Below are 23,943 nucleotides of genomic sequence, written 5' to 3' on the forward strand. Positions count from 1 at the left end.
TAAAGTTCTAGTGAAACTTGGTCAGATTATGACTCAAACAGGTTTATAAGAGCGCCTACAGTTTTTCACAACTTAAGGTCTCTTCTGTCATTGATTCCCAGTAGGTAAGTATTACTATTGTTACGCCCAAATAAAGTAGCTATAATTGGTCACCCCTCCTACCTTTTTTTAATTAGGAAAAAAAAAATACATTTAGTTTAGGAAATATATTTTGCAAAAGATATGTAGTCTCTTCTTCTTGCTTGAGCTTGAAGATTTAGGGGCCCTTGGGGCTGACCCTTATCATGTTGTTTTGTTTTCTTAGAGACCATGAAGTCAAGACTCCTTCAATATATATCAGTATTTAAGAGATAAAACTTAAGTTTTATTTGTTAATGAATTTTGGGTTATGTTTTTTTCAAAAAAAAAAAACAAAGATGTGGCATAAAGGTAAAAATAATTATTTAATTTTTTTTTTTTTAAAAAAAAAAAATTATGATTTGAGTTATTATTTGTTTTTTTTTAAAACAAGACACTGAAACTAAAATTTTAAGAATCAAACAGAGGTCTAAACGTTGCCATCTAAGTAGAACCTACATACATCTCCAGAATTATCTCCATATTTTCTGGTAGATAGGGCTTCAGTCCACCTTGCAGCCATTGCTGCCATTGCTGTGGTTCACTTGCTTAGTAGTCGAAGGAAGTGGATGAATGAGGAAGGACTTGATATGCTTCACCATCTCTTTGGGTTTCTCAATGTTGATTGCATGTCCTGCATTCTTCATGATTACTAGTTGTGCATTCTCACCCACATGCCTGTTTAGTGCAGTGGAACAAATTAATTATATCACTAATTCAAACCTTAAAAACCAACTGTCTAGGTTTGTCCCAATGAAAAATGTTTGTAGCGGTACAACTTTTACTACAAAATTATTTATAAATCGATTCAAAAATTTATAGTTATATTGAAATATTACATTAATTTGTAAAGAACTTTATAGCTAAAGATTTTCTTGCTTATCGCTTGCAAAATCAAAATATGAATAATAAAATTGAAAAGTTCCAAAAAAAAAAAAAAAAAAATGCAAAACCTGTTTTCGGAGTTTCACCAATTACAAATAGTTGATTGGGGTAAAAAAATTGACTTAAAGCTCTCTAGGGTTTCACATATTTGTCGTTTTTGCTTACCCTAGAGAGGTTTAAGTCAACTTTTTTAACCTCAAGAAGCTATTTGCAAATGGGTGAAATTAATCTCAAAGGGACTAATTTTGTATTTTTTCCTCAACTTAATAAAGTCTTCAAATTTACCTTTCTAATCTGTACGCCAATTCCAGAGGGAATACCCGGTCTTGTTCTCCCCAGATTAGTAGTGCAGGCTGCATTAAGGAGAAATTATGCATTTAAAATATAAGTAATCTATGTAATACATTTTTATCTCACAACTATTCTATAATACTGACGTGACAGTTCCAATCAACTCTTAATTTTTTTTTTTTTAATAATGATTGATCCAATAGTTAGTTGAGACTATTCCGTCAACATTGCAAAATAATTGTAAAATAAAAATGTAGTATATAACTATTCCGAAACGGGGTCAGGCTTGAAAGACTGAAATAAACCTGGTTTATCTTGGGAAGATCAGACAATTTTCTATCCTTGTGCAATGCTTCAATCAGATCTTTCTTCTCTTGGTGGTATTCTGTACACATCATCTGCCAGTGCAAACAATTTCAAAAACAAGTTTCAACGAAAACTAGCTATAAACTTTATGCTACGCAACAGCAGCAACAAGAAGAAGAAGAAAAAAAACAATTAAGAACTAGAAACGACTAATTATATTAAGTATATGATCAACCTATGTCCATCAAATTGATCTTAGATTTCCGTCAAAGAAACAAACTGTATATTACATGAACAATTCGGCCAATTCTTACCATTATACCACTCGGGGAAAAAATGCAAAGACAAAACGAATGTGTGAACCAAACAGAGTATAAACGTTTAAGCCATCCCAAAATCCACTCTCTATCACAAACCATCCAAATCATCTTCTGTGTATTGCAATGTTTGACTTCCGATCACACAGAATACAGGCCTCCACTCGGGCGTTTGCATAAAAGGTAAAATGAATTAACTTTTAAAATGAATACATGACATTTTTATAGATTGAGTTCCGTGAAAATCTTTGCCCATTTTTATAAAGCAAAGAAATTCGAAATTTTACTAATATTCAAAAACTAACTTTCACTATACATCCACCATTCTCTTATAACATTAACCAAACGTTTAAGGGTCTGTTTGAGATTGCATTTGAGGGGCTTAAAAGTACGTTTAACACTCAAAAAGTCTATTTGAAGAAAAATACTCGTTTGGTAAAAAATTTAAAAGTACTTTTAAGGTCTAAAAAAAAAAAAAAAAAGCAAAAATGCACTTTTGGTACAAGCTTAAAAATAAAGCTTTTGCCAAAAAATACTTTTTTATTTAAAAGCTCTATTTCTCAAACGCAATCCCAAACAAGTTTTAAAAAGGAATGAAAACATTTTAAAGATAAGAGAATCACTTAAAGATGGAAAACTAAAACCAAAAAAGACAAGTCCTAATGGTGAAAGGGAAACAAACAAAAGATGGCAAGTCTCAATCCAATGTGAAAAATATTACTGCAATATATTGGCAAAAAAGTAATAATATATGGAGGTAAAGTCTGAAAGGACTCTAGTCTTCTTTATATCATTCTTCAATTCAAAAAGTAAGGAAAGATTTGATTTGAAATGAGATCATTTAGAGGTGGCTTTCCATATGCAAAAGATGGTAATTGCCTAATTGGCAAGTCGCAAATCCAATGTGAAAAATATAACTCAAAACAAATTCTACGTCCCATCGATCTTTCACCTATCTCAAATTGTTTTTAAAATACCCCATAACTCTTTTAAAATCAAACTTTTACCCCTAATCTTTTTCTTTTTTTTTAGTTTTATCCGCCAAATCAAACATGTTAGCTCGGCAGAGACCAAAGGGCGACTTACATGGATGAAATCGTTAAGAAAGCAAGAGGGGACGCCCTTGTAGTTGACCTTGAAGAACGTCAGGCGCATGAGCTGCCTCATCTTCTCCGGTGTCCGCGGCAACAGAATGCTAACGGCCTCATCCACACTCTTCACCGTGAAAAGCCCCTCATCCATATCCTTCTCCTCCATGCACACCCCAGCGCAGCAAAGCACCACCCGCTCCACGCGCTCCCTAAATTGCGCCGCCATGCTGTACGCCACGAATCCGCCGTAGCTGATCCCCGCCAAGTTCACGGTCTTCACCACCCCCTGGGCCTCCAACAGGCCCATCAAGCACCGTGCCTGGAAGGCCTCGGACCGCTCGGGCCGGACCGTGTAGGAGTCCCCGTAGAAGACCAGGTCCGGCACGTAGACGTTGAAGTGTGGAATCAGAGGGGAGATGAAGTCGGCCCACTGCCACATTGCGTTGGCTCCGACGCCGTGGATGAGGACGAGATTGGGCTTGGAGTGGCTGTACGCCTTGGGGACCCAGCAGTGCATGACGGTGCCGTCACCGAGGTCCGTGGTGGTGGACCTGAGACCCGCCTTGGAGAAGGACTGCCGGTGCAACCAATCCCTCGTGGCCGTGAAGCTGAAGCACTTCGGCATTTTTTCAGATCACCGGAGTTTGGTGTATCCGGCGAAAAGAGTTGAAGAGAGGATGTTCTTCAGACTCTCAGAGAATGGTCACGATTAGAAGGTTGACAGAACGTTTGGGGTTGTCAAAGGCTATTATTAGTTTATGTGGAAAACACAAAAAAACAAAAAAGGAGTTGGTAAAAAGTACCCTCCACTTTTTAAATTAATTTTTAATTATTATTATTAAGCATAATAGTTTCTTTTTCTGATTTTAATAATAATTTGGTACCAAATCCACCTTATTTCCATTATAATTTTGGTTAATTACAAGTTGACCTTTTTTATCTTTACTACTAAATGACTATAATTCTAACATGCCACACTCATATGTTTTGTGGTCCAATTTATGGAATGAGACATATATGATTTTTTTTTTCAACGCGTGAGATATGATTTGATAACTCGATCAATAATTACACCAATTTGTAATTATTGTGTTAAATAATTTAGAGTAACGTTACTCTTGATGCTTATTTATAATTCCTTTTATATTAGTTTACTATTTTACGTGGATTATAATTTTTTTATGTGGATAACATGAAAAGTCATTGAAAACACGTACGTCATGTTAATTGATGTGACATAAGTATAATAAATAAATGTGAATAATAACATTTCTAATCATTTAACCTTCAAACTTAACATAGGGAATTGGCCTAATGACAATTAAGTTGGAAATAGAGAAGGCACTTGATTTCATAGTGTTTTTTTTTTTTTTTTTTTTTATCACTAAGCAAATTATAAGGGAGGGTTTTTGCCACTCATAATTCTTAAAGTCGAAAGAAAATGAGAATTGTTATGAATGCTTCCAAACACTAAGTGAAAAACGGCCAAGTTTGCAACCAAATGTGCTCGAGAGTTGACATATCTAGAGATCTTTGAGACGGTCCAAGAATTGAAGAATTACTTATTAAAAATCATTTCTCTTCTCAGGTTCATCCAAAATGGATAAATTAGATTGAACAATGCATCACCACTACTTCCTTCTCTTTACTCATTCATAAATGGCTCTCCAAATGATTAGTTTAGTCCTAATAGAATATTAAGGCAGGGAGATCTATTATCCCTCTTCCTCTTCATCCTAGAGTTTGATTTTCTTTCAAGAATTATCAAGAAGGAATCTCTCAATAATCTACATGACATTAAATTAAACTCAGCCGTCAAGGACCTCCAATCTCACATCTCCATCTCCATCTCCATGTTTTTGCTGCCAAAATCCATTTTGCAAACAGATTGACACCATCTCAAAGCAATTTTGGTGAGGATTCAAGGATGCAGAAAAATATAATTTGACCCCCTTAGCTTGAACTGTATATGTATCCCTAAGAACATGGGAGATCTAGGCTTCAAATAATGAACAATGATCAGTCAAAAGAAAGCTCTTCTTGCTAAAACATATCATGCTTATTTTGAGTTGTTTTACATATTTTTTGAAAAATAATAATATAGGGAGGTTCCTTTTTTGAATGCTCAAGCCCCTTGGTGAACTTAATGTTTATTCATCAATAGTCAATTCATTGCATGTGCATTCTTAGTGCATAAAAGGTTCCTAATGCTTGTCTTTACTAGTTTACTTTGCACATCTTTCAATAAGTTTGGGTTTGGCCACATGTGTGAGTGTTTGGTAGGCAACAGTGGTTGAGCATTAATTCTATCTCTAGGGTTAATTGACCCAACACTATATTAGATATAAAGATCTCAAACAATCCTACCTAATTAATTTTTTATAGCAACATGTATAAATATAGGAGAAGAAACTACTTTGCTAAAATATGTAAGAGTTGTAAGCATGATTGCTAATAGAGTGAGATATTTTTCCTAAATTGTTTAAGAGTGCTTTTCCTTTGGAAGTTTTTCTACCATTTATTTTAAGGAAGGATTTTCTACCGATATTGATGAAACACTCCAATCTTCGAGTTTGATTACAAGATGGTAGAGTCCTTAATTTCCCCTCTAAATTAAATTAAAAAAATAAATAAAAAAAGGGAGGAGGAGAAGGCAACCAAAGTGTCTACTCTATCTACGCGTAACCATAGTATGGCCTGCTCTTTGAGAACCAATAACAAAAGGGACCTAGATGATGGGAACTGTAGGCACTCTGTCAAACCCAGTTAAGTCATGGCCTGGCCCAATCTAATCACGACCCAGTGGGATACAAGGTAATTTACACTAGTTTAGCATGAGGATTCTAATTGTGAAAGTCGAACAAATATCCTAATATTTACTTAATCACATAACAATTGCCTTAATGTGAACCACCACCCATGATGGTTATCCAACTATTACTATATAAACGAAGGCTTATTTGAGATTGAGTTTGAGGGGCCTAAAAATGCTTTTAACACTCAAAAAGCCCATTTGAAGAAAAAAGTATCCATTTAGTAAAAAAATTAAAAACGCTTTTAAGGGTCAAAAAAGCCTAAAAATGATCAAAAAACACTTTTGGCAAAAGCTTAAAAATGAAGCTTTTGCCCAAAAGCTCTTTTTGACTTAAAAACTCTATTTCTCAAACGCAATCCCAAACATGCTCGAAGAATATTACCTAGTAAAAACAATTGATGAGGAATATTTGTTGCTTGTAAGCGACAAGTGTTGATTTGAAAGGCCAGAACAGGTTTTGTTCCCTTTCCTTCTCAAAGGACGGCCAAGAACTTTGCATCAGTATTTAGTGTTGCGTAATGGTTTAACTAACTGTTGAGGATTGCTGAGCAAAGATAGTGAGCTGAGCTATCACTTAAAAACAAAAAAGAAATAAGAAAATAATAATAATAATTTGACAAGAGTACATTTATTTAAATATCTAAGAGTTAGATTGACATTAACATGTGATGTAGCTTTGTTAGTTATCACCGGATTTTCAAGTCAGAATTCTGTGATCAAATTTCACTTGTTTTTTTATTAGGGATTGGTCCCCATCCTAATGCCTACTTGCTAATATCTAGCCTAATTTTATAAGTTTTTTTTTTTTTTTAATTTTATTTTAAAGCCATTAGCTAGGGTAAAGATCTACTATTAGGGATGCTTAGATGTTTAAATAAGGATGAACACGTTCCCCTAGTTTAAATTAGGGGCGGCTTAAAAGCTAGACAGTTTAAGTTAAGTTAAGTTAAGTTAAGGTGGCCGCTTAAGGCCCCGAAGGATATAATACATCCTTGAAAGGCCCTAGACAAATAAAAAAACCCCTAAAATTAACAATTTTTTAATTAATGGAAATAATAACATTAATTACCTCATAAACTCAAACTTTAATATAACTTATATGTCTTTTGCTATTTTGCTCTTTCAAGACATAAAAATAAAAGAAAGATGAACAAAAATTTATAGTTTGATTTAAATACAAATGAAATATATTACAAAACTAAAATAAATATTATTTAATTAATATTTAAATATAAAAGAAAAGGCATCACTTAAATTTGCCGCCTTAAGTTTTAAAATTTATCGAGTCAACCCTAATTTAGATCCTAAATAAATAAAAATTTCAGTCCTTAGGTTTTTATCTAATTTGGATTTAGTCCTTTCTTTTTTCAATTTCAAAAATAAGGTCTTTAGGTTTTGCCCATGTTTAAAATAGGTCATTCTCTCACTTTACCGTCAAAATTAACCCGTTTGTCATCTACCACATGTGTCTCATTTGACACGTCACTATTCATCTCAATGCCCCGATGCAATGCCATGCCAATGAAACCAAAGTCTTTTTTGTTATTGTGGGTTAATTTGTTCTTTAGGTTCTCAAGTTTTGTGTTTATTTAAGTTCTCTGTCAAATCGTTTTATTTTTTGTATTTTTTTTGTAAATGACTTTAACACTTTTTGACATAGACTTGCATTTGAGTGTTTATGACATGTCAAATAAAACACAGGGCAGATGAAAAATCGTTAACTTTGACAGTAAAGTGACAAAGAAACCTATTTTAAATTTAAGCAAAACCTAAGGATAGAATACTTGAAATTGAAAACTCAAGAACTAAATTCAAATCATATGAAAATCTAAGGGTTAAATATGATTTCTCTCTAAAAATTACATTGCCTTGTATACCTATAATTGGTTGATACTCGACATATCTTTCCAATTTTTTCCTTTACATTTTTTGATAGGTAAACCAAATTTACTAAAATGCACTGCAATCAAAGTACACATGACGTATACAAGAGAAAAACACCCAACAAGATCCCAAATTCGGCTTTGATGTGGTATATATATATATAATATGGTCCATATTTAATTTCACCCTCACTCTCTTTCCCATAGAAAACTTGAAATTAAATAAGGACCGTTGAAAAAATACAAAAGTCGAGCTGTAATTTTTTTTCAGCACCTAAGCCAAATCAAGTCTAAACAATCTACTAGGGCTAAATACCTATTTAACTAAGCATATATAAGTTTTTTTTACAGCACCTAAGCCAAATCAGGTCTAAACAATCTGTTAGGGCTAAATACCTATTTTCCTAAGCATATATATATAAGAGTAGACACCCCCCACCCCCATCCTTTCTAGGGTACCCGCACCTTTTCAAATGGCACGCTAACGCTACAAAGCTCTATATACTCTCTAAACTTTTCACAGGCAAGGAAAACGACTCTAGATTTGCTTGTATTCTAACAATAATCGGGAAATGGTAGTCAAAGTGACTTCGTTATTTCTATTCTCATTATTATCCAACAATGCTCCACCAAAGGGCTTAAAGTTAATTCTGCCAATAACAATAAATTCATAGCTACAACATGGGCTACTGAAAAAACTGACCTCAAAGTTATAGCATTGAGAATGGTGTTTGAAGCTTTTTCCAGCCGGTTGGTAACAGGCGAGCAACCACTCATCATCAATTGGTAAAAAGTACAGGATGCAAGAATGAAATCCAATCTATAATTCGCTGAGTCTATCTTTGAGTTCCTCCATATTAACACTGCTCGTTGCAAGAAGAGATATCAATGATAATCGGATTATGGTTAGATCAAGGAACACAGTAGAAAAAGAAAACAAGCACAAGAGGCATGCATTAGCGATGTACACATGAAGAATAACCATCAATTTTCTTATCAAAGGGGGAAATGAAGCGCCACAATGATAGTATTGACATAGATACAACTATTGGGAAACAAAAATGAAGATTATCTACAGTGAGAATAATGAGCATGGGTTGCTCTAACCTTTTATCTATGTAGGAATGCAGCACAAAACAAGTTACAAACCAAGTCCAGTTTGCCTTTTGCTAATCTCTTTACATAGGAAACAATGGTAGAAGATGTTAGAATTATTAATTTAATCATAAGCTCCAACATTTGACGATTGTAACACCAGGAGAAGAGAATAACTAGATAACAACATAAAAGTAAAACTGTAGGGAGTGGACAGTATGAATGTCGAGAGGTTGGATCTTTTGCTTGAATTGCCACATAACTTATCTAGTTTCTACATAAAATCCTCTCCATAACAGTCCTAACATATAACAAACCAAAATCAAAATGCAAAAAATAGAGAGCATAAATAAATAAAAAACTATGGGCGCAGAATTAATTTTTGTCATGATATTGAAGATTTTCCACTCACAATTTGATGCATATGAATATAACAAGTTGAAAAATGAGACTCTCTCTAACAGAAACGAAAATCAAGCTGCAAAATGATAATCCAAACAAAAATTTAGCAGGGAAAAAATGTTGCAAGCTTAAGAGTTACACTTCCGCCTACCTTTACCCCAAGTGCGAAAGCACATTGAAATGCCCCCAAAGTAGACAAAAACCTCAAGTCTCAACAAAGAAAAACATAATTGAAGATCATGAATCTGAACCCCTAATTTAGGCTTTTGTATCTCAAGCCAATCCAAGCATACCAAACAACAAAACAGGATTCTAACATAAAAATACAAACATATAACCCTTTACTCAAACCCAAAAAGATCAAACTAATCTTCGCTTTTGGACTGCAAGACACCATGTTCCTCTAAATAGGGAACAGAAATAGAAATGCCTGTTACAGCGCCAGGGGAGGGGGGTGGTTGGGGGTTAGAACACAGTGAATAGGAAGATTACCTGTGAGCCACAGTAGTACAACAGCAGTAATAGCCAGATTTTGGTTCAAAGAAAAATTCATGTCCATGTGGATTAATGTATTCCCATTTCTGTCACTGGCCATAAGAATTGAGCTAGATCCCGAAGTTCCTTATAATTGTCAAGTCCAAGGGAAAGAAAGAGATTTCCCAACAAGAATCAAAAGCAATTCATCTAACTTAGAGTGTACTCCAACCAACTCTCTTCACCACATTCCTTTCATTCATCATTTCTCTCACCCTTTCTGCCTCTTCCCACCTCCCAACGGAACTATACATGTTGGACATCATTATATAGTACCCGTCATTCTTTGGGTCAGACTCAATAGCACACTTGGCAACCCTTACTCCCGTCTCAATGTCATTGTGAGTTTTACAAGCACTTAACAAAGTTCCCCACACCCCACCATCAGGAGAGAACGGCATTGACAGAACCAATGTTTCAGCTTCTTGCAGATTACCTGACCTCCCTAGAAGATCTACCATACAAGCATAATGCTTCAAGTTGGGTTCAATGGAATACTCTTGCATTCTATTAAATAGACACTTCCCTTCTTCAGTAAGTCCTCCATGAGCACAAGCTGAGAGAAGAGCAAGGAAGGTAAGTCCATTTGGTTTAACGTTTGATTTCTCCATCTGTTGAAATATCTCTATGGCAGATTTTGCATGTCCATGCATTCCATAACCTGAGATCATCACATTCCAAGATATAATATCCCTCTCTTTCATTGTGTCGAACAATTTTCTAGCTTGTTCAAGCTTCCCACATTTCGCATACATATCAACCAATGCAGTAGCAAGACATATATTAAACTCAATCCCACTCTCCTTAATATAATGGTGAATCCTTTCTCCTTTCTCCAGAGATCCAAGATGAGAACAAGTCAAAAGCACTGTTACCAATGTTTCTGAGTTGGGCTTCAATTTTTCTGAAATCATTTTATCAAATAGCGCTATGGCCTCAGCATAATGCCCACTATGAGTATAAGATGAGATCAATGCGTTCCATGAGATAATTTCCTTCTGTGTCCCACAAAATATTTTCCATGCAATATTCAAATTGCCACTTTTTCCATACATGTCTATAAGTGAATTGGTTACCAAGATGCTTTCATCCATTGAACATTTAATTATGTAGCAATGAAGTGAAAGGCCAAGATAAGTTGCTCCCAGTTGGGAACATGCAGAAGCCACAGAGACCAAGCTGTTTGAATCAGGTTCAATGCCAAGACGTAGCATCTCCGTAAACAATTCTATACACTTTGCTTCCTGTCCTATCTTACCATAGTAAAAAACCATAGTGTTCCAAGACTCTTTGTTCGGTTCAGGTACTCTACCAAAGAGCTTCTCTGCAAGAGTTAATAGTCCAAACTTGCAATACATGGACAATAATGCGTTATAAACTGTCAGATCCAATACATAATGTCGCCTTATAATTAATCCATGAAAGGCTTTTCCTTCAGAGATACTCGTGGAATTACCAAAACCCAAAAGCACAGAACTAATCACAATTCCATCTGGGTGTATTCCACTCTCCAGCATTTCCCACAACAAACTTAAGCACTCAGTCATAAATCCAAATCTCGAATAAACACCAACAAGCGATGTCCACGAGAGAAGATCTTTATCTGTTACTTCACAAAAGGAAAGGTACGCTTCTTCAGGGGTCCCACACTTGGAATACATGGACAAAAGTGAAGATTGAACAACCGGTGCGCACCCAATTCCGGTTTTTACCATTAAACCGTGTAAGCATCTACCTTCTACTATACCACCGAGATTCCCACAAGCTTCAAACCCACCTTCCAATGTTCTAAAAGTCGGTCTCTCCCCATCTCCACCCGTCCTATGCATCTCACAAAGACGCTCCAAACCCTTCTCACTCTCACCGTTGTGCACATACCCAATCACAAGCGCAGTCCAACCAACCACATCTCTAACACAAATTTCATCAAACATGAAAGACGCATCCTCCATCCGACCACACTTGGCATACATATACACAAACGAAGATCCAACAGCGGAATTCCCAGCGAAGATCCCGAGTTTCAAAGCCGACCCATGAATGTTCTTGCCATGGTCTAGCAACAACAACTCGGCGCACGTAGAAACAACCATCGGAATGGTAAATTGGTCAAGTGGGGTATCAGATGCTCGCATTTGGAGATAAAAATCAAGGGCTACCGAGTAATTGCCATTAGAGAAGTGGGATTTGATTACGGAGTTCCAAAGAAAAGTGTCTTTGGGACACACCGAATGAAACACTTTGGTGGAAGAAGTGGGTTCGTTGAGAGTGGCATAGAGAGAGACGAGCTTCGACGCTAGGAAGAGGTTGTTCGAATTGCCACTTGTGATGATGAGAGCATGGGAGTGGAGGAGAGATTGGAGGGTTGAGGTCTGGTTAGAGAGGTAGCAGTTGAAGTGACCGTTAAGGTAGTTGGAAGTTGAATTTGTAGAGAATGGAAGAGAGGAGGGAAAGCGTTTGAGGAGGTGGGTGAGTTTTAGACCGAGCATCGGATCTCTCTAACGGCTACTTCTTTAGTCCCGGGCCTTTTGTTCCCATACATAAGTTATTTACATAGGTTTGTTAAAAAAAAAAAAAAAAAGTTTATATACGTAGGTAATATTAAGAAGAGACACTGCTTCTCTTTCGGCTCTTATTAAATTTGTGAAATATTTTTATGTATTTATGATATTAGTTTATTAAAGCAACATCTTATATTTTATGAGATGAATAAAAAAAATATATTATTATAAAATAAAGAAGAAGAAGAAGAAAAGAGGGTGAAAAATGATAAAGGATGGTCTTGACTCTTGTCTGGTGGAATATAATCCTCTCTGAAGGACAATAAAAAACAAAAGAAAATATATATATATAATCTCATGCTAATTGAGAGTCTCACTGAATAATGATAGAAATTTCTTCTCCCACCTAACATGGTGGCCTTTTTAAGTTGAATTAGAGTTTCATTGCCAAATAATAAAGGTTGATATATTCTCACCACTGAAGAAAAAATGAGTTACACATTAAATAAAAAAAATTCTCTAGGTCCATTTGACAAACCATTTTTTGCCGCAGATACCGTAGCCGATGTGGATTGATGTGGTATAAAGTTTTGGATTTTTTGCATTGAAAAGTGAGAAAAAAAAAAAAAAAAAATTTATTTTTTAGTAATTTTCTTATGTGAATAATAATAAAAAATGAAAAAAAAATGAAAATGTTTTAATGTTGATTTTTTTTGGAGAAAAGTTATGTGAACAGTAGAAAAGGGGGGAAAGGGTTTGCCAAACGAACCCTTACATTGTGTTTTTTTTTTTTTAAAAAAAAAAAAAAAAAAAAAAAAACTATTACATTAGTGGAATAACATAAATGGAAAAGACTTAGTGGTTGTAATTATATATACTTCAACCACATTTTGACAAGATAAGATAATAAAGGATAAGTGTTCTTCTAGTTGGACACTACTAGCTTTTTCCAAGACATCTACAATCAACCAACTTTAATTTGATGAAAGTTATCTCCACATGCGACAATTCTGTCCTACCGAAGAATTTGTATTGGAGTCCATCAATTGCTGCATCACTCTCAATTTCATGTAATATAGGAAATACTTATTTTATGGTCAAAATTTTTATTTTATTACACCTAATCGTGTATATTATGTCACGTTATCTAAATAATTATGTTGGAGGACAATATGCCTATATCTGTAATTGTAGTCTCAAGCCTAAAAACCAAGCATTAATTAAAGTTAAAAGACAGAGGAATGCTAGTTATTCTTTACACTAAATTTTCATAACAACTTTACACGGACTGATTTCAAGTGTTTTTAACTGATTTTTCATAATAACCGCTTAAAAAAACAGGGTTAAATACTACTCCAGTACCTGTGGTTTGTACCAAAGTCAAATAGTTACCTAGGTTTTCAAAAATATCGCAAATAGTACCTATGATAAGCTAATAAACCTACTTGATACATCTGTCAAGATTTTGTTAAGTTTTTTAACGGAACGCCACATCACCCTTACACGTGGCATGGTACCTGAATTTTTGGGTGACACATCATATATATATTTTTTTGGTTTTTTTTTTTCGATTAAAAAAAAATTGCTAAGGTAGCCGAACCGCCCCATAGGGAGTGGCCGCCCACCCCGTTTGGCCTGGGGGTGGTTCGGCCACCCCCAAGCCGGTTGTCCGAGGGTGGCCGAATCACCCCCTTGGGCCCTGGGGGCCCCAGACGGCCAATCTGGCCTAAGGGGGTGATTCGGCCACCCCTTGGGCTCAGGGGGTGGTTTGACCACCCCGAAACCGGTCGTCTAGGGGTGGCTGAACCACCCCCTTGGGCCCTGGGGGTGGTTTGGCCACCCTCAGGCCAAATGGGGTGGCTAGCTACCCTCTATGGGGTAGTTCAGCCACCCCAACGTTTTTTTTTTTTTTTTTTGAATTTTTTTTAAATAAATATATGATGTGACATTCTGTTAAAAAATGTAATGGAATCTTGACAGACGTACTAAGTGGGTTCATTGGCTTACTACAGTCTACAAGTATCATTTATGATATTTTTGAAAACTTATGTGGCTATTTGATTTTGGTGCAAACCACAAGTATTGGAATAATATTTAACCCAAAAAATTAAAAGTGCTAACCACTTAAAATTTACATCAACCTGTGTGAAGCTAATGTAATCATTTAGTGTGAAGAATAATGTTTTCTTAAAAAGATATAAAAGTTCATTCAATTCATGGGTATCACATTAGCATCAAAATGATGATCGGCAAGAAAGTTCATTCAATTCATTAGTATCACATTAGCATCAAAATGATGATTGGCAAGAAGAACTTATTACTTCGCGGATGGAGAAGGATTTGAACCCCTAGTATTCCTATCAATACTTTGGTTTTCAAGACAGACTCTTTCAATCGGTCAGACATCCGTCTCTTTCGTGCTTTGCCCGCGCTATTTCTCAGAGTCCTGGCAAATAGGGTTGTTGGGCTTTTTTTATTGAGCCGAAGGACGATTTCTGTTGCAGACCAAACAGAAAATGGTTGGGCTTACATTAATTTAACTAAAACAACATATTCATGGACCATGGTATCGTGTGTTTGCAATCCTTCGCATTTTTCGTCTTAAATTTGTGATGTAGATCATACTCTTAGGATGATGATGTCATATATTCTGATCTTGCTAATAAAAAAAAAAATAGAAATGGTGTAGGTATATTAATTAATTTACTACTGGGTCTTGTTGGAGGGTCCTACAATTTGGAAATAAAAAGAAAAAAATAGCATTAATTATTAGCCTCTATAAGAATAAGAGGTAATGTGATATTATTAATTAGTGGACCATCAAATAATTAATTCTGGAATTGGAGAACGCTCGAGGTGGTTGCTTTGACTTGACTCGAGCACTTATGACTTACTGAAAAAAAAAAAAAAATTGACTCGAGGTGTGAAGCAGAAAGGGAAGTAAAACAAAGGCAATTAATTTCTGATTAATAAAGTGTTTTGAGGAATAGAGCCAAGTTTTGAAACCACTCTCTACAGAATTTGGATTTAATTATGAGGCAATTAGACCCCACTGCTCCACTGCTGATCCCGTTTTGAGTGACTATGATGGTAACATCCTGGCAGCTACAACTAAAGGCTTCCTCCTATGGAGGCTAATATGGGGAATTAAGGTCATGCAGCCCTTATTCTTGAAGGTCACCATTTTGTCTATCAACAAAACCCGTCTTATTTCATATTGGTCTTGTGCTTCTATCATATATTCGACTCCTTAAAAAAAATTTAGATGTGTCAACTTTCAAACACGTTAGGTTGCTACATGGGTTGTTTTTCCCATTTTATCCTCCATTTGTTAGTATGAATGGAAAAATCCCTTATAATTCCTTTTTTCTTATATTCCATAGAAAAATAATAATGAAAGATTGGCCACCCGACACCCATGTGGATGTTGGTTGTCCAAACCAGCATGAGAGACAATGAGAAGTTAATGCCTGAGTGCATTAAGTTTGACTAGGAGTACTTTAAAAAAAAAAAAAGTTTGACTAGGAGTAATGAGAACCTTTGACCATACATACACCGAGATATCCATTAATTAATCTTTATGGAAGAAATCCCTTTTTCTCTCTCTACTCGATCTCTTGCTTCTTCTCTTATACTATACATTAATGGATAGCGATGACCAAGAAAACATATTATATCAATCCAACACAGACCACAAAAGTTTCTTCTAAAATGCAAGATCCTTTGCGGTTTGATCAAGCAAGAATTTAGACAATTTTTTTGTTAACACATGTTAATATACGTGGCTTCAATTATATACTGATACATATCAGCAAGTTTTTCCTGGCTTGAAAACAAAAACAATTATGTCGCTTTCATTTTGGTGTTGTCATTCATTACGTATTGTCTTTTGTAAAGTATATCTTATCTTTAATGTACGTGAACATCTAGTGGAAAGTTTAACTGAGCATCAGTCCAAACATCCAAGAGATTCTTAGAAGATAGTCAAATCTAGTTAACAGTAAGTTAATTTTACGCTAAGAAATTCAACAGATAAAAGCCATTTGACCATATCATAAAGTTTTGATCATGAAACCACTCTTTACACTTTCATTTTCATTTCCCTTTTTCTTTTTTCTTTTTCTTTAGGAGGGGGGTTAGAAGATAACCATCCATGATCATATATGCAACTCGTTTGGTAAATCGTTATCAATGTTGTCTTCCCTACGATAATTTCCAAGCTATCTTGCGGCCATTGTAGTAAGAGTTTTTCAAGGAAGCTTATTTACTGCATTGCTTCAAATCATTTCTTGAAAACTTTTGTGAAGTTTTATTCAAAAGTCTTAAAGAACAATTACATCATATCTAGGGACGAAGCCAGGAAATTTTATGGGTGGGGGCCAGTCAAAATTTTTTTTCGGTTCTTTAACATTTTTTTTATTAAATTTTTTTTTTATTTTTTTATTTTTTTATTTTTTTATTTTTTATGAACTAAAGACTACCGCTAGGGCAAAATACAGTGAGCATTTGAAAGTAAGGGAAAAAAAAAAAAGTAGACATTTGAAAGTAATGGCCAAAAATAAAAAAAACTTAATGGGTATGGCCCAAAAAAAGTAAGAATAAGGCCAAAAGTTTTTATTGGATATGGCTAAAAAATCTAAAAATATGGCAAATTTTTTTTTTTTTTGAGAGGGGTCAAATGACTAAAATTAAAACTTAATTAACTTAACTTTTTTTTTTTTTTTTACTTATAAATTTTTTTTTCCCTTATTTTGGGGAGGACCATGGCCTACTCCAGTCCCCCCCTCCCTCCGTCTCTGATCATATTGGTTCTTATATACACAATGAACAAAGCTAAATACATGGTAACAAATACAATAATATAATTAAGTTGATCCTTTCTGTTAGGGAGAAAATTGGTAGTTAGGCTTTGTCAGATGTAACACCTCCCCACGAAGGGTTCATCGCCAAGGATTAAGTTGGGTTCGCTTCAAGGCCCGCGAGAGGGACAACTGTCAAGACCTCTAGTTCGTCAAGCTAACCAATCCACCCTCAAGGCCTGCGATACCGAACCTCTTCACGCATATCCCTACCGAACATTGGAAGCTGCCTAGCCCAGTATGACTCGCGTTAGCGAGCCATCTCTTGGATACAACAAACCATACAAGAAGGCCTTAAGACACTCTGTGCTCTTCCCACCAAATCTCTGATCCGGACAGTAGTAATGATCACATTGTACAGGGCACACGTCCTTGCACAATAACAGGACATCCAATCAGCAAGCCCCATTCTGCATAAGGTATGGGTGCCATGTCCACACATGCAATGATGGGCCCACCTTCTACAAAGACCACGTTGAACCTGCTTCCAACGATCCACGTGTCACGGCCTAAGCAAAGCACAATCGACGCTGATCTCAAGAAGGTTGAACGTTGGATAATGGAGGACTGCTAGGGGTTGTTCGATTATATGACCCTGTAGGTCTTTGACCGTGTAACACGCACATGTATAAAAGGAAAATCCATTTAATGAGAACATGAAGCATATTCAAATTAAACCTAGCTATCTTCTCCTTCCTTTCTCTATGTGAACCCTTGTTTGTGTTCCCATTAATCTATGTTATTTAGTTGCTCTGTATGTTTTTGCTTAAACCTTTCCGTGACCGGAAACTTAGTTAACACTTTTCATATGGTGCGAGTATCTCCTTGTGTGCAAGGCATTCCTGAGCTTCATTACTTTCCTTCTAAATCTGCTTGCACAATGAGCTGCATGGACCTTTGAGGATTCTGGTAATTCTGTTCAGTATGCAACTAGGATCTCTTGCCTTGCTTGGATTATATCAAGGCTGCTGATTTGATATTGTCTCTAGAATGCTTAGTTGCACTCCTTCCTGACTCTGCCATATATACTTTTAACATTTCTTAGCCTGCAAGCCAAGAAATCATTTGACCCGACCATTTATTTGGTCTAGCTATTTTCTGATTTTTTATTTTTATTTTTTTAATGTTTTTAACTACACTTTAATAATGTCTTTTCCGAGGGTACTTGTTCGGTTGTTGCACCCATCCTTCTATATTAATGCATTCTTGTTTGAAAAGAAATAAGACGACGAAAATGCTAGAATGCAATTAATTTCTCATAATTTTCTCATAAATGCTGAGGTGGCAAGTCTATTTATAATATTTTATTATTTGTTTTTTAAATAAATTAAAATCAAAATAAAAAAAAAAAAATTAATAAAAAAACTTAAAAAACTAAAAAGCCACCCCAAAATAGCATAAGCCACCCCCTCAGAATTTTTTTAAAAAGTGGGTTTGGCCCTTGGGAGTGGCCGAAACCACCCCCAAAAGCCATGGGGTGGCCGAAGCCACCTCTATGCTATTTTGAGGTGGCCGGTCACCCCTTTTATTTTTTTAAAGTTTTTTTACTAACTTTTCTTTAGTTTTACTTCGATTTTAATTTATTTGAAAAATAAATAATAAAATATTGTAAGTGAGCTTGCCACCTCAGCATTTGATAGAAAAATTGTAGAGAAATTTATTGCATTCTAACACCACGACTCTTTTCCATAAGACGACCTTGGACGACCTTGAAAGTTTCTGACATATAGCTGACAGCTCTGAACCCTCGGTCTACGTTATTCCTTGAGATGCTGCACTTTCTATCACTGCAATTCCTTCCTTGCCGAGAAGTGTAGCCAGGGGCTAATGAGTGGACGCCCATGGTCCATGGATAGTTAACTTCTTCTTGTTGATGCTCTAGCAGAAAAGCAAATTAAGTTTTGTACTCGATGAGTTTTGAAAGAAATAAACTCATTTGTATGCCTCTTATTATTCTTATTCTTTTTCAGATGGAGAAATCAGTTACGGCAGAATCGGTACTTACTCTATTAAAGTGCAAGTGGAATCAGATTTATTAATCCGCTACTTTGAGTTTGCGATTTTTTTCTATTCTACTATAAACTAAATTCAAAGTTGTAAATATAGACGAGAAAAAAGAGTTAAGATTATGTTTTAATTATTTAAAAAATATAAAATTTTGAATAAAGTTAAAAAATTTTGAGTTGAATTAAGTGTTATTAGTATTAAATCAACTAAAACAGAGAAAAAACAAAAAAATTGAGAAGAATTATCTTCTCAAACAAGACTAACATAAAGAATATGAGCACAGTCGGAATCAACTTTGAAAGTCCAATTCATCCAAAAATATATATATATATATATAAAAGTTTGTAAGTCCTAGTTGCGGATTCTATGTAATGGCTTTGAAGTACCATTCAACCAATGGGGCCCATCGAGTCTATTACTTTACTCTCATGTTCATTAGGGTCCCACTTGCTTGTCGGACAAGCCAAACAGAGCATCATCTCGAGGGTGCATGAGTTTGACCGACAAACTCCCCTTAGGGTTTGGCAACCTTCCCCTCTGCTTGCTATTGGCGTGGGTCGAAATCGTAATGGATTTGATTAATATGAAAAAAAAAAATTAAGAATATTTCGTATGAATATAGTGATTTATGTAATGTAAAAAATAATAATGTTGGAGGTTGATTTTGAGAGAAAAGCTATAAGGCCTTTTTTTTTTGTTTTTGTCATTGGCAAAGGGGTGTGTTTGACAAAGGAGTGGACAAGACCGGACCCAAAAACTCAAAAAATTATTCTCAAAATCAACTTCAACATTCTTACTTTTTACATCATATCAATAACTTTTTATTACTATTCAAATAAAAAAATCATTACAAAATATTTTTTTTTTTTTTTTCACTTTTTTGTACAAAATATTCTTACTTTTTTTCCTCACATTAATCAAATCTGCTACAATTTTTGTCAACTTCCTTTTTTAAGCCCTTTGCCAAACATATCCAGAGCATCCGATCCTTAGAGGCCGGTGGCCTAATGTGCCGATGCCCCCTAGTTGACGATCAATCACTCGAAGGACTCACCCTTATATAGCGTCGTTAACCGAATGTGCTTGGACCGACAAAGTAATCACATGGGAAGCTTAAGGAAAGTGTCTTCCTTTTTATTAGTCTTCACTTATTTTTTTTTTAATTTTTAATTTTTTTCTAATTGAATAAGAAAATAGTTATAAGGAAGGATCATTTTTACTCCTGATCCGAAAGGAAGAAGGAGGAGACGATCCTAAAAATGAAAAAAGGGTGGGCTCCCCAACAATAGACCAAAAACAAACTAAAGAAATGCGGAAATAATTATAAAACGTAGGAAATGGGACAAACAAGTGACCCGGTCTTCTCAAGGGGCCGCGCAAGGTGGTTTTAGAAGCAAAAGGGGCACAGATTAAGGCAAACCTATCTAAACCCCCACTTGTAACCAGCAACAACAGCCAGAAAGAGGCTAAAGTGATAAAAGCACTGCTAGAGTCCGTTACCAGGGCTGTTGTAAAGAGAGGAATCAACACAAATTCAATTACAAAAGTCTCAACTAAATAAACAAACTAATAAAAAGCTAGGAGACAGTAACGCACAAAACACAAAAACAACAAAATACGACAGTACATAAGAACAACAAGAAAACAACAAAAAGACTAGAAAATAGTAGTAACGGCCGGGGAGCGGAGTTTGGCAAACACTGGCAAGCGCGTGGAGCAGACGCGCCTGAAGGTGAGATCCACGCGTTGGCACGTGGTGGTCGAATCTGGCAGGAGGAGGTGGTGTTGGGAAGTTGAGAGGCCAAGAAACGAGGTGAGTTGACTCGTGATGGTGGGAAACTGACCGAAGAGGCTAGATCTAGTTTTCTCAAAACTAGATCTAAAAACCTAATCAGCTTTGAGGAGGAAAGCGGCGTTGCACAGTGGTGAATAGACGGCAACGGAGTGGAGGCTGATCGGAGAGGATGAAGGAGGCTTGCGCTCCTAGTCTGGTTGGAGTGCACAACAACAAAAACAACAGGAAAAAAACAACAAAACTAGGAAATATAAATAGAAAAGAGGGAGGAGAATGGAGAAAAACTCCATATCTCCTCCTCGGAAAAACCTCACTAAGGAGGCGGCTGCTTTCACCAGGGAGACTTTGCTTATTTAAGTCCGGCATCTTATAAGAAAATATCAAGCCTATCAAGAAAGGGATCAGCAAGGGGAACTTAGAAAAAAATAAATAAAAATTTACCAAGATCTTTACTCCTTCCATAGGCCCCATTGGTTAGATGGTATTTCAATGGCCTAAGTTTAAGATACATACACAATTCACCATTTCCTATCTTAACTTAGACAACAAAGTGTTATCCGCAAATCACCTGTGTCTTTTTTGTTCGTCTTTGCAGAAAATTTTATTTATGCAATCAAAAGCATTACTTTTACAAAATTGTATATTTGTTACAATTTCCTTATTTTTTTTGTCTGTTAAATTGTCATATTTTCTATTTTAATTGACAGATTGTTCCAAGTGAAGTGTCTATGTTGTTTGAAATATACAATTTAATCATCAATTGGCCTCAATGGAGCTTAAAACTCAGCTAAAGAGCTAGTAGAATAACTCCATCCTTGTCTATTGTAAACATATACTGCAAATAAACTTCATGTTATATTTTGACATGTTGGTATGAGAGGATCTCTGTCGATTGAAATGTAACATAAAACAATTTTATTTTAATCCAAAATATGAATGTTAATTAATATAATTTATAATTATATTCAATCAAAGAAAGACCATTTATAATCTCTCTTGGACAAATTTGACATGTTATGTGTAATGAGGAGTGTTAGGCTTACAAACAAATTTTACAGAAAAAATTTTATAAACTGATGTGGTACAACATGATTAAATTTTTTAAAATTTGAACTTATTTTATATCCAATCATGTTGTGCCACATCAATTTGTAAAAATTTTTCTGTAAAATTTGTTTCTAAGTCTAGTATTCCTCTATGTGTAATAGATGTGAAAAACCTAAATACAACTCCAAAAGACACCTATTCAAATGTCTAGGTGTTTTACAAAGATTATGCGGAATAAGATCTAACATAACAGTTAATATTCAACCAAATACAGATATGTAATGAACATTCAAGAACACAGATATTTTTGTTACAAAAAAAAAGAACACAGATATTTGGTTACGAAGAGGAAACTATTTAGAGAACTCTCTAAATGAAAAACTTTTTCGGGGCAACCAAACTCAGAAAATCAATCCACTATAAGAAGAATAAGGAATACAAGAATGATTACAAAACCTTTGCAATTAACACTTCCTTGCACACGACAAGCGACCCACTTGACTTCTATCGCAGTAGCCCTTTCCAGGACATTTGACACAATTCTTTTATATGATTTCCTTTTACCGGAACTCCGATAGACTTCTCAACTGTAGATTTATCAAAGGAATAACTAAAACTTTAAGAGATTCAATTTAATGCTCACCACATATGATCTTAGCACAGCCTCCGACGAACTCTCTGGAGGTGAAAAATTCGTGCATCTCTCTTCTATAATGATCTATATATACCACCGACAAAACCCTAGACCTAACCCATTTAAAATCACGCTTTTGGGCCTAAAACTTACGGGGTGTTCGGACAAGTTAATGGGCTGTCCGGACAGGGCTTTGCGGAGCAGAAACAGAGTTTTTGGAAATGCGGTCCGGACCCGGGGAAGGCCTGTCCGGACAGGGCATGCAATGGGTGAAACTGCATTTTGGAAATGCTGTCCAGCCTTGATTAACAGCTCCGATCGATAAGCGTTTGTGGTCCAATTGACCTGAAATTTTGTAGGAACGTTCACAACATATGAATCTACGATATGAACGGTGGAGATTGGATTCTGAGCATTTTATATTAGTGTTTTTGAGTCTGTGAACAGTAACCTCTACATTTTAGAACTGAATTAAGTCAACACAAGAACTAACAAGATGGAGTCGTCTTTGTCTATTATTATTTTATTTTAATCTAATATAAAGGTATTATAAATGCTCATGACCTATTTTTTGTTGGGTTTAACAAAAAATTTAGTGGGATAAAAATGTGAAAATAATTTTAAGTATTTTATATTTGAAATTGTTTATTGATTTTTTTTTTTAAAGCAAAAATATTATAAAAAAAATGAGGCATTATAACTTTTTTAAGTAAATAAAATTATTAGAAATAAGGTGACAGTTCATGCAAGTGTATTTCCCCCGAAATTTAAAAAATTTCCAAGTCTTGCAAACGTAAAAGATGTCAACTGTCAGGTGTAATTCCCACAAACTCTGACTGTCTCGTTCCGGAAAGGGGAGCTGAATGTAGAAAAACGAGTTAAAGTGGAAGACAGGCCCTTCTCTCAATGTCTCACACTGCAATTGGCTACACGCGCGAGAAAATCCCGAGCCTGATGGCTTATTGGAAATGGGTTAGGTTATAATTCAATTGAATTTAAAGAAGCGTTTGAAAAAATCTCGAGCTTAATGTGTTTTTGGAACTGAATTTGGTTATGATTCAATCAAATTTAAAAGAGAAAATCTCGAGCTTGATGTATTATTGAAACTGTTAAAATTTTTATAGTCAAGTCTTTTCGTAAGTTTTTAGTGAGTAGGTAGTATTATAGAACTGAGTTGAATTATGATTCAGTTGAACTAGATAGAGCGTTTAAGATTCTTCTGTATTGCTTTTAGTAAGTAGATGTTATGGTCACCGTTCATATAGAATAGTCACCGTTCAATTCTCAACAGGTGTTTTTTTTTTTTTTTTTTTTTTTAAAAAGTCGGTGTCCAAATTTCCATACGGTAGATAATAGCGTGGACC

The 23,943-nt window shown here is 35.3% G+C and overlaps 2 protein-coding genes across 4 annotated transcripts; both read right to left on the reverse strand.

Annotated features, from left to right (window-relative positions):
- Positions 1 to 500: 500 nt before the first annotated feature.
- On the reverse strand, positions 501 to 3,723 carry LOC132165491 (uncharacterized). Its single transcript, XM_059576082.1, has 4 exons — positions 3,003 to 3,723; positions 1,599 to 1,691; positions 1,288 to 1,355; positions 501 to 795 (listed from the first exon to the last, which is right to left on the reverse strand). Exons 1-4 carry the CDS (start codon positions 3,630 to 3,632, stop codon positions 621 to 623), a joined length of 966 nt encoding a protein of 321 aa, XP_059432065.1. The 5' UTR covers positions 3,633 to 3,723; the 3' UTR covers positions 501 to 620.
- A 774-nt stretch (positions 3,724 to 4,497) lies between these two features.
- Positions 4,498 to 12,225, reverse strand: LOC132165484 (pentatricopeptide repeat-containing protein At4g39952, mitochondrial). 3 transcript variants are annotated; one of them, XM_059576071.1, is made up of 4 exons: positions 9,695 to 12,225; positions 8,813 to 8,881; positions 8,409 to 8,568; positions 4,498 to 4,984 (listed from the first exon to the last, which is right to left on the reverse strand). In XM_059576071.1, exon 1 carries the CDS (start codon positions 12,223 to 12,225, stop codon positions 9,892 to 9,894), a length of 2,334 nt encoding a protein of 777 aa, XP_059432054.1. In that variant the 3' UTR covers positions 4,498 to 4,984; positions 8,409 to 8,568; positions 8,813 to 8,881; positions 9,695 to 9,891. The 3 variants fall into 3 exon arrangements, with proteins under 3 accessions (XP_059432054.1, XP_059432053.1, XP_059432055.1); XM_059576070.1 differs by lacking the exon at positions 8,813 to 8,881; XM_059576072.1 differs by lacking the exon at positions 8,813 to 8,881 and having other exon boundaries at positions 4,498 to 5,001.
- Positions 12,226 to 23,943: the final 11,718 nt, after the last annotated feature.

The sequence above is a fragment of the Corylus avellana genome, chromosome ca11, assembly GCF_901000735.1.
Source record: "Corylus avellana chromosome ca11, CavTom2PMs-1.0".
Taxonomy (NCBI): domain Eukaryota; kingdom Viridiplantae; phylum Streptophyta; class Magnoliopsida; order Fagales; family Betulaceae; genus Corylus; species Corylus avellana.

What these genes read in the sequence shown, in the direction of transcription:
- LOC132165484 (XM_059576070.1), bottom strand. Translation starts at nt 12,225, where the DNA reads ATGCTCGGTCTAAAACTCACCCACCTCCTCAAACGCTTTCCCTCCTCT.
- LOC132165491 (XM_059576082.1), bottom strand. Translation starts at nt 3,632, where the DNA reads ATGCCGAAGTGCTTCAGCTTCACGGCCACGAGGGATTGGTTGCACCGG. An exon ending in TTCTTAACGATTTCATCCAT is followed by an intron (nt 1,692 to 3,002) that starts GTAAGTCGCCCT and finishes TTGCACTGGCAG; the next exon opens with ATGATGTGTACAGAATACCA. An exon ending in TTGGCGTACAGATTAGAAAG is followed by an intron (nt 796 to 1,287) that starts GTAAATTTGAAG and finishes TGCACTAAACAG; the next exon opens with GCATGTGGGTGAGAATGCAC.